Source organism: Haliotis rubra, unplaced genomic scaffold (assembly GCF_003918875.1).
Source record: "Haliotis rubra isolate DU_JTF1 unplaced genomic scaffold, ASM391887v1 Scf227, whole genome shotgun sequence".
Taxonomy (NCBI): domain Eukaryota; kingdom Metazoa; phylum Mollusca; class Gastropoda; order Lepetellida; family Haliotidae; genus Haliotis; species Haliotis rubra.
In genome coordinates, this window is record NW_025766303.1 from 1,166,781 (window position 1) to 1,177,541 (window position 10,761).

Here is a 10,761-nt window from a genome sequence, read left to right on the forward strand (position 1 = left end):
CACGTAGAATCATTCACAAACCGTCTATTTGTTGAATCCCCGAAAACTGAGCCTGGGCAATCGACCACGTGCGTAAAATTTGCCTACTCGCCACCTGTCAATCGGACGAGTTGTTTCCGGTGTGAGATAAAGGGCTTGAGATTTTATATCAACCTTGAAGGCACCCGTTCCCTTCGGAGGCTCCGTATGAACTAAAGGGGACCCGGCCTACACCTAGTACTTGGTTTCCTAGCGTGCCGCCTCGCGCTGGTCTCGCGTCAGCTGGCCCTCGCGAGATACGAAGCGTGTCGCCAGCGTGCCCATTCACAGCCTGTGTGTGAATGGAGAAAGTAGTTCTCAGCGCAAAATTTCCCACGCATGAATACATGAAACTCGACAAATGTCACCAGTCTAACTTTTAAAAACTAGATGCATATCAAAACCTATAGAAATCTATAATCGAGCAAAATATGTGTTCATTGTGGTTCCTGAAGTGAATCCATGTCGATGACTTCCCTCATGCACCATCAAACAAAACATCTTATCGATTTACATCAAGGAACTACTTCGTTTCGGCGGAGTGTGTGTTAACCGGACAGGTATAAAGGTGCCGGTCGTGTTGTCAATTATTTATAAGGACTGACAGTAGTCGAAGAGTATTTACGAAAATCACTAGAACGGACTTGTTTACCCATCACTTCAGGTAAGGGAGACATTTGATTCAGTTTAATAGTGACTGCTTCATGCTCGAATTACTCACTTACTGTAGTCATAAGAGCAAATATTATTAGTTGTTTATGTACAAATGTATTATTTTATCGCTGTTGTTGTGTCGTATATGACATGTTCGTACGTGACCACTTCGGCGATAATTGCACCCTGTCTGTTACATCCTGGAACTGTAGCGCTAGACCACCAGAGATGTCGTCAGTACTCGAGCTCCGTTGCATACTCTTAATTAATTTTTTGTTTACTTTAATTCTGATATCACCTTAGGTGATGTCTATTTCAAAAGGTTTGTATTTGGCTGTAGATTAATTGTCATGTGTCACGGACTTCTTCCTTGATTTTATGAATATTTTTATGATTAACACGGCCACTGCATTAAGAGGAGTTTAAACATAGTCAGATGCAGATGCATTTGTTTATTCGTCTCGATACAGCATTTGTTGTATTGAACACCTTGAACACATAACACTTCACGATGAAATTGCATTCAGCGATTCTTTCTGCAATAACTGGCCGCAAACCACTTTTCAGTCAAGTCATACACCACTAAACCCGCCTTCACAGCACATCACCCAATGTCATTTAGTCACTGCGACAAGGCGATAATTTCCGTCTATCGCTTTTCAACCTTTTCAAAGGTAGCCCCCTTTCACGTATACCTCTCATTCAGAGAGCCTTAGTCATCGACTGTCAGATCGAGAGCGATATAGACAAGTCTCTCTCTACAGTGTCTGGCTTGTCCGGGACTGGGAACAAGATCGTGCATTAGTAAAAGAACGATGTACAAGTACAGTGAACTATGTATGGGCCCTGTCACTGATATTCTTGAACTGTCTCCCCATTGTGTGATCATTGTCGAAACTCGACCTTCTCTCTCGGTTGCTAGATCCTCAGTTTGTATATATGTGAATGTATGGATGATGGACGGATCAAATACTAGACTTGGAGACTTGTTCAGATTACTCACCACAAAGAGGCGACGTTTAGAAACTGGTCTGGGTGACTTTGAGACTTGTCTACAGTTTGCTCAACAATCTTCTCATGTCACTGAGATGAAGACCGACAGTGAAATACCTCCTCTTCAAACATTTGGAGTGTACTTGGGAAAACATACAACGTTACTGTTTTGGCTAAGTAAGGAAACAGAATGAACATACAATACACGGAAACGGTATCTGTTCTCCCGCCTGTTCTGATCTTAATCAATTGGATATTATGAAGAAATAGTACAATGGCGGTCTGCTTCCACTTCAACAACATGACGCTTTTGATTACTTTGAATTTCGACAGCATATGCTTAATATTTCATCTGATAAAACATCCGTTTTATTCATATCTGAACTTTTGCAGAATTTCTGTCCATGGGCTTTCACACTAAGAAGTCCATTTATTGCCACAATACAAGAACAAAAAACGTTCATAATGAAATAATAATTATTTTTTATCGATAGACTTGCCCTTAATGAATTTGAGTTTACCGAAATATGTTCCGTGTCCAATATTCCCATGGCAAATAATACAGAGTATGGGAAGGCACAGAAGTTGAATCAGCCCCATCCAGCAGCAGTGGGAACCGCGCAGCTCTGTCCTGTTTAATGAGTAAATTGTCTTTCACAGATCTCTGCAATGAAGGCGATTTCCCACGGCTCCAACAGCTGCGTGTACGCCAGGAGGTGTGTGCGGCGATACAGACGATGGCAGAGAAATAAGGCTTATACAAGGCTCAGAGCGATGGTCCCATCTGTAGCAGAGCAGCAGAAAGTATCAAAGGTACTGATTATAGAAATATATTAGTTTATATAGTAAAGATGAATCTGTGAGACTTTCCTACATTACAGAACTTCAACGCGGATGATAAGAAATGATTTGTGTAGCGATGTTTGAGGTTGCATGTATTACGTTTACCATAGGCGTTCTGAGATTTGTCTGCAGAATCACTGTTACAAGGGCGGGGACGTGGTCATGAAACCTATATTGATAGTGGCGGTAATAGCTATACTAAAGCGGATAACGGTGGCTCGTGTGTAGTGGGTGGAGTGTGCTGTATTCTGACGACCAGTCTCTTGTCGCTAACATGTTTAGATATAACCCCGGACATTGTTCGGGTCTGTTTTGACCTGCCTGGCCTGTTTTGACCGTGATGTGATGGTCTAGTGGTTGAAGCGTTGGCTCATAACGCAGAAGGCCCGGTTCGATTCTTCACATAGCTACTATGTGTGAGTCCATTGCTGGTGTCCCCGTCGCTTGAATACTGTGTATCGAGGCGAACAACCCAACTTACTGATTCTGAGGATTATTGTTTCGTCATGACGTCGCCAAAGTCTCGGTCGAGGTGTATGATGGTTTCATTTTAATGCTACTAAGTTCTTCAGTTCTGCTGAGTGGGTAAAGGGATTATTGAACCCATGAAGTTTGTCGGGGATCAGAGCAGGTGAAATAGTATCCTTAAACGCCGCTTTGAAGATTAATGCACTCAAGATTATAACTACGTTTGTGCGTGAGCGTGTGTGTGTACGTGTGACTAATGTTAGTTAGTTTTATAGTACTAGTCTACTGCGATCAAATGTCGCGGCCCCTTACGCCGTACGTCAGGCACGGTACAAGAAGTACCACCGTGTAAATGAAATATGTGTGCCACAATCAACTAGAGAAAAGAATAGGTGACTTAAAGGATTATCATCGTCTCGCAGTGTTCAAATTACTGGTTGTAAAATAGAAATTAATAAGGAAATCTAATCTAATTGGGATTTATTAAAACCCGAAACAGACTTTAAGGTATCAGAGTGAAGGGTAGCAAGAGGCGACCTAACATGTGTTGATTGGGGATTATTGATGAAATCTGCGCATGCTCCACAACGGCGTTCGGGAAATTACATACGGGTCACCCGAGGAGGGTATTTCCCGAGCGTGTTTTAGTCTCTAATCATTACAATTAAATGGTCAGTTTTCAAAATAGCTCAGAAGTGAGTTGCTCATATATACCCCTATCCCGTATCTCATCCAGTAGAGATTGTGTTAACAAATGATAGTCGATGTTAATTTATGCAATCCTAATCCAGTCATGTGTCAGATCCAGCAAGTAAGGGCGAGCAAATATAAGTCGGGGCAATATTTCGTTTCCGAGATGAAGGTGCGGACATTCGTCTTCTTAATCAAACGAAATGTCGTCTGCTGCGCGGTGTCAATGCGCGTGACAGCTAAGAAGACAATCAGTGCTTCTTGGCGCCCCCTGGTGAAGGGTTTGTCAAGCCAACACAAGACAATGAAGGAAACCATGCGCGTGCTGTGTTTGTGACGTCTCCATGGGATGGCCTTCGTGAAATTACGAAGTTAATTATGACCGGCTTTGTGCCCCGACTGGGCCCGGCGACTCAGCTCCACCGATATGATGACGCCCTGTGAGGTTCTCTCCGCGGACTATGTTTTGACAGATCAATGCGTCTGTGAACGAACCATCTGATTCGAGTCCAATATCCGCTCCAACCCTGGTAAACTGCGACAAAAGATAAAAGTGATTAAATAAATAATGTCGTGATTATATGTTTTATAGGCCCCCGTTACAAAGCCAGTCCTTAGTGCTAAGCATTCTTAGTTGCCGGACAAATGTGCCCAATAGTTAACGAAACCCACCCAGCTGCTGCTTATTAGGGCCCAGTCATTATTTCCTGGTCCTGACACAGAAGAGCTTAAGGGCAAAGTCCGATCTCTAAAGATATCATCTGCTATATTGGCGGATATAGGTGATCTGTATGTTTATCGTTGGGAATTATGTCAGCGGGATTCCGCGAAGTAACGTCTGTTACTGTCAACACACTGACACCGGTTGACAACTTCATGGGTGTTTGGGGGCGGTATAATAACTCATTTAGCTGACAGCCGTAGATTAGACTTCTCGTTATGCTATCATGAAAATATGGTTTTCTGATCGCAAACCTCACGCATAAGGAAATTACAGGGACTGTGTCATTATGTGAGAGATTTCAACAGAGCTACGCCGTGTCTTTATTACGTTGATAATTAATATGTCGTGCTCAATATAACAACGACGGAAACAAAATAGAAACCACGTTCATATCTAGGACATGCAGAAATTCCATTTTCTGTCAGTCGTTCTATTCCAACAGATCATAAATCAAGGTTTTTGTTACTTCATATAAACATCCCTTTTTCCAGGGTAATATATAAATAGGTTCCTATATATTGGGTGCATTATTGTATACTGAACCCTGCATGACTGGAGATGGTTTGAACTGAGTGTACCTTAGATACGCTGATTTCGTGTTATGCATAAGTATACATTTTGATAATATGCTCCTTCGTGATATAAGCCTTCAGTCGGGTCATTAGAGGGGGAAAATACGGAAGAGTTAATACAAGTAATTATAAAAAAATAATTATTTTTCTGCTTCCTCAAAATGAAAATTATGTGTAAACATCTACCTAGTAACAATATCTCAGCTCCACACAGTCTGGTAATTAAAGTGTTAGGCTGTAAATCAGATTAGGGATCAGAGTTCCCGTTAAGATCCCGGGAGAACCGGATACTTGTGTCATTAAATGTGTTGGCCCTTCATGGTTATCTCTTTACACAACTACAAACCGGTCACGTGACCCCGGTCCTTTATGCACTCCGTAAAACCAGCCCTTGATAAGCATTGTTATGAACCTTATTAATGGAGGTTCATGTGGGCCCGTTCATGTTGTCTCACAATGTTTTTCTTTTACAGGTGACAATCGTGGAAGAAGCTGTTAAATATATTGACGTTCTCCATGAACGATTCATGAAGAGATTTGGCGACTCAGAAGGTAACTTGGATCCTGCCATTCCTGATAGAGACGTCTATTTGAACGTTATTCAATACAAAAATATAAATTTGTGTATATAATGTCATATAACTTAAATAATGGGAATTTTCAGAATTCAATTCAAACCGAATTATGACAATGAAAATTGTGCCCCTCCGAACCATCATCTCTGCATAAACGCTTGTCTTTGGCTCAGCAATGATGTCCTCCCTCTTCGAAATTTCAGTGGGGGCGGTGGGGTAGTCTTGTGGTTAAAGCGTTGGCTCGTCACGCCGCAGACCCGGGTTCGAATCCCCACATGGGTACACTGAGTGAAGCCCATTTCTGGTGTCCCCCGCCGTGATATTGCTGGAATATTGCTAAAAGCGGCGTAAAACCAAACTCAGTCAGTCCAAATGTCAGTGAAGATGTTTTTAAAACCTTACTGCAGATCTTGACTTGTATAGACCAGGGTCAGCCTTTGTGGACATACTAAAACAGCTTCACTGTCGTATATCTCTATTATAGACATAAAACCCTCCACATGATCTTTGGTGCTAAAGCGCGGTTCAGTTGCAGTTGTTTAGTCAGGTGTAAGAAAAAACATGTCACAGGTGTGTTTTTATACCTACATCAGCATAAAACAGTGTACCTGTGCAGTGGTAACGCCTACCCTAATCCCCTACACCTACACCCCCAGCGTGGGAAGTATCGTCTTCTCCCCAGCTCCTCGACAAGGGGTTGGGTTTAATGCCATTTAAAAAGCCCAATCATCAGGTGTATTGGACATCGGTCATAAAGCTGTCTACATTAGTCACCCAGGAACATGTTTTGACCGTAAAAGAATCGCATACCATCGGGACGATTCGCTCGGTGGATCTTTTGTTATGGGGAGAGAAAAGGGCCAACCGAACGCTGGAAGTCGACGGGAAAGGCTTGCGACAGCAGATGGTAGTGCGTCTAAAACCGTGGACTGAGATTCGTTCCCACGCTGTTCCCACCAAGCGTGACACCTGTGCGGACGCTCAGGTAGACGAGACCTTGATTACTCAGGTAGTGTCTCCACATGGGGAAACCTGTAATAGGGGAAGCGCGGGGGGATCGCGAGGGGGATCGCCTCCACACATCTGGCTCGTCGATCAGAAGCTATACATGCTGTATATATCAGAACAGATCATTCAATGTCGTGTATGGTAGATTTAAGTTGAAATATAAGAAAATGGTGAAGATAAATTGTTAACACTGCAAGCATGTAGACATAGGGGCAAATTAGCAGTGTGTATACGTCAGGTGTGGAGTGTCTCACCTCGTCAATCTGGTGTCACTTTTAGATCTCTAAGTCAAGATTTGGCAAAATTTCTTCAATGACGCTCAATCTAAATCTAAGAAGCAATAAATCATCGAAAAACCCAATAATAAATGCAAAAACACGTACCTATAAGAGGAAGAAGAGCAATAAAAGTGTGAACCTTAACAGGAATATTTTTTGTACAAATTCTCTTGTATATTATGTATGTGATACAGAACTAAACAGAAACTGATTACATTAGGAATACACCAACACCTGTTCTGAGAAAAGATGAGCAAATTACACTGATTATCCGAGGTATTAACTATAGTCTACTGAAGTCCGCGCCATACAACATGTGTTACACACTCCATAGCTCCGACTCAATACGGAATATGTGTTCACACAAAGTCTTTCATTTGGGTGGTCCCCCACATACGTCTGTACGCAAGCGTGGAAGGATGGTGGTCGTTCGAATTCGGCTGACTTTTTGGTTTCAAATTTATCTATTTTATATAAACAACAGCGTTAACCTGTTTGTTTCTTTAAAATACTTCTTTTCACGGAAATAAAGTAAGTAAACTGCACCATCGAAACGGTTGCTGGCGGTTTTAGGTTACATGTGTGTGTACAGTAGTCCAACGTGCGTCAGTTCACAGGTTCTACAGGGATTTGATAGGCATGTTCATTGTTTGCTTTTAACGGTTTTTTAACATTTTTAAAAGGTTTACGCGTCCGTGACATGATATTTTATCGTTGTTTATTTTAGCAGAACAAATGTGTGGAAACATGTGCTTATTGTTTACATATGTGTAAGCCAGGGGTCACTTAGAACATCTCTGGGAATGTCTTCAATAAGCCTATAAGTGGATAATAACAATCCCTACACTACTACAATCTCTCCCACTAATTCTGGAAACTGTCTATATCTCGATATTTTGTTACTGTGGTGATCCGTTGTGAAGTATTCAGGCAAGAAATATGTAATATGGACAATTAGAAGACAACAAGAGAATTCAACATATTGATGCCATGAACTACTAACAGGTGTTACGTTAATACAGAGATAATCTACAGTCTTCTATTCTCCCTGGTTAATACGAACGTTTTGAACCGCCCTAAATTGTATCTTCTCCGTGCCATCCAATGCATTAATTTACGTTGGAAATTTAACAGACGGGTGATTTTATTGTGAAATCGAAAACCGAACTCTACACTATAACAACATACCGATTAAAAATATAGTATTACAAAATTCTTCTCATATCTTACCCAAAAGTTCTAAACTGCATTATTCAAGGTCCTCGGATGATTATAATAAGAAAGAGATGAGGTTATTGAATTATTTTCAGCTGTTAACCAACCCTCTTATCCTCACGCGCTCGTGCCGTGGCCCGGGCAAGCCGTGAACGTACTCCGGGCACCACGCCAGACCGCAGACAACACCGTCAGTATATCTTAAGTACCCCGATCAAAGAATATGTAATGCGGTTGAATGTATCAATGCGCCGTGACCTCTCACACCGGGTAACTCTTTATACTTCCGAGGTATGGATGATGACGGCTCGACAAAAGAAGTAGATAGCTGAATCACGAGATCAAAAGAGTACGACCAGAGTGGGAGAGGGCGTGGGGGATAGTGAGTCGAGAGGGTGGGAGAAAAATAGAGTGAAGGAAGGGGAAACGAACTCATTGACCCAGGAGATCGTCGTTTAGAAAAGAAAGTACATAAGCAAATGATAAACCGTAACGTTGAATTAGATATTTCGTTTAGCTGTTTTATGACTATGATAAAACGAGTTTTTGGCCTTGTTAGGGTTGTTCCTAAATATGTTAATTTTACACACTTACTAATACGGGCGCACCAACATGTGGGTGGCCAGTTTACCCCGAGGTGACAGAGAGTAACCTAGGCTGCACTGAATAATTTACCATTAAGACCATTCTCACCTCACCTAGTGCGTCATGTCACCTTCTCACGTGACACAAATCACGTGAGGTCCAGTCAACATAGTGCAGAGAACAGTTTATGAGTCGATGGCATGATGTACACAGTAAATACAGCGTTCACGGATTTCACATTCCATACCGTTGTTGCAAGGTTCAAGCACCAACCACTAATGACTCTTTAGCATGACTAATAATATCTCTAATTTTAAGCATTAGCGTGTAAAGGAAAGGACAAGAATATCTTCAAAGGCAAAAACGTTATTGATCTAAATTTGTAAAGAAAACCGTCGATTTGCATTAAATACAGTCATTTATCGAAAGATAATTGATATTAATAATAACATTTTAATGAAATTTCTCTTTTTTCGAAATGTAACAAATTATTCTGAAACATATTATTTCAAATAGTTTGAATCCCACGTTTTCTTTTGTTAATGTCCTTTGTTTTGGTTGCAGACATGGACCACATCAAACAGATGATTGTAACGTTAATGGCTCAGAAAGCAGCAGAGGACTCAACGCAGGACCAAGCGCATTACTCACTTCCGGTTCAGACACCTGCACCCAAGGATGTACTTCCGGTTGACAAGCGAGCACAATAAGACAGGATCTGCATTATTTCGAGGAACAAAGCTCATCTCGTGGTTAGTGGAAATTATTCCCATCATTTCGAGTCAGCGTTATTTCTCTTAATTACCCAGTCTTTGTGTGTTCTGACAGTGTTGCAATATCATGAAGTAACAACCGCAGATGTTCCTGACATTAATAGTGCAACGTCTGTTAAACTTAAATTAATTGTGAAAACTGGAAGATAATGTTATCGAAAGAAGACCCAAAGTTCAACCACAAATTTAATTAAAACATCTTTTGATGCTTGAGTAATGAAAAGTTTCACATAGTCCATTGTTCTCTATTATTTCAGATTTGCTCGATCGTCTCAGCTCAAGAAGATGAACCAAAGATGAATCTTCTTATACTGTGCCATATTCAAGGTCAATCCTCGCCCGCATACTGCCAGTTTGATGATTCGTTTGGGTATTTGTGGTCTTCTTCTAGAACTGACATTACGTCGCTTGATTAACAACGACGTTAATATTGACACCACAGTGTTCCAGAAGTGTGCAATATGACCGGAAATGACGGAATCGTGCCAAGGGCAGATAACTGCAGAGGACAAGGCTTAACACCACCAAGAACAGCTTTACACCTTTGTGATTTGGCTTTCTACCGCATTATTGTGATATTGTAAATAGCAAGATTTTATACCACGATTGTACATGTTTACATATTTATGATACCTTGATAATAAAACTTGTGTGCAAATACCAGTTGTGTTGGTTGTAACTTAAGTCGCTTGTTGCAGGTATTCCTGCCTTAGTGAGACGGGCTGTATATAATGACACATTGTCAGCAGCGACCCATAGCGTCAGGATACGATGACACCCAGTTAACCATGTCACGGAACGTGGACACCCGGTGTCATCATTGTTTTGATAGTGTTTCATAAAGATATGCTCATTATATAGTCAGAATCGTACTATCGATTTCTGATGGATATTGAAAGGGTTTCGGCGATTCTGTTTCCATGAAGACGCTTCTTTCTACAATCATAGGTTGTTGGCGGACATGATGGTATCCGGAATTTCCACGGTGTCATTGTTCAGATATATACTTGACAAATGTAGCACTGAAACACAAATGAACACTCTGCTTTTACATAAAATAACATACGGGGAAATTTATGCAAGATATTAAAACCTTTCCATATTCAGAAGAAATCTCTGTAAAAGCAACGTTCTGAAAACAGAAAGGTATCTGCTGACATCTTTTCCACACAACATGTGGAGAGAACACGAAACACTCTACATCTTGTATCTCTTTAAAATATATGAACACAAAACACAGGTGTCTCAACAAACATCTGACTGTCGAATAAAATGTACTTTTCAGCCATAACAGATTACGTTTACATAGCTGTAAAATAAACTTAAAACCCCATACGTATGTATATTTATGAAACATGATAGGGT

General features: G+C 41.1%; 1 protein-coding gene across 1 annotated transcript; it reads left to right on the plus strand.

Annotated features, from left to right (window-relative positions):
• Positions 1–589: 589 nt before the first annotated feature.
• LOC124277769 lies at positions 590–10,056 on the plus strand. Its single transcript, XM_046713503.1, has 5 exons — positions 590–682; positions 2,326–2,478; positions 5,436–5,514; positions 9,188–9,375; positions 9,654–10,056. The coding sequence occupies exons 2-4, from the start codon at positions 2,335–2,337 to the stop codon at positions 9,331–9,333; spliced, it is 369 nt and encodes a 122-aa protein (XP_046569459.1). The 5' UTR covers positions 590–682; positions 2,326–2,334; the 3' UTR covers positions 9,334–9,375; positions 9,654–10,056.
• Positions 10,057–10,761: the final 705 nt, after the last annotated feature.

What these genes read in the sequence shown, in the direction of transcription:
- LOC124277769 (XM_046713503.1), top strand. Translation starts at nt 2,335, where the DNA reads ATGAAGGCGATTTCCCACGGCTCCAACAGCTGCGTGTACGCCAGGAGG. An exon ending in AGCAGCAGAAAGTATCAAAG is followed by an intron (nt 2,479 to 5,435) that starts GTACTGATTATA and finishes TTTCTTTTACAG; the next exon opens with GTGACAATCGTGGAAGAAGC. An exon ending in GAGATTTGGCGACTCAGAAG is followed by an intron (nt 5,515 to 9,187) that starts GTAACTTGGATC and finishes TTTTGGTTGCAG; the next exon opens with ACATGGACCACATCAAACAG.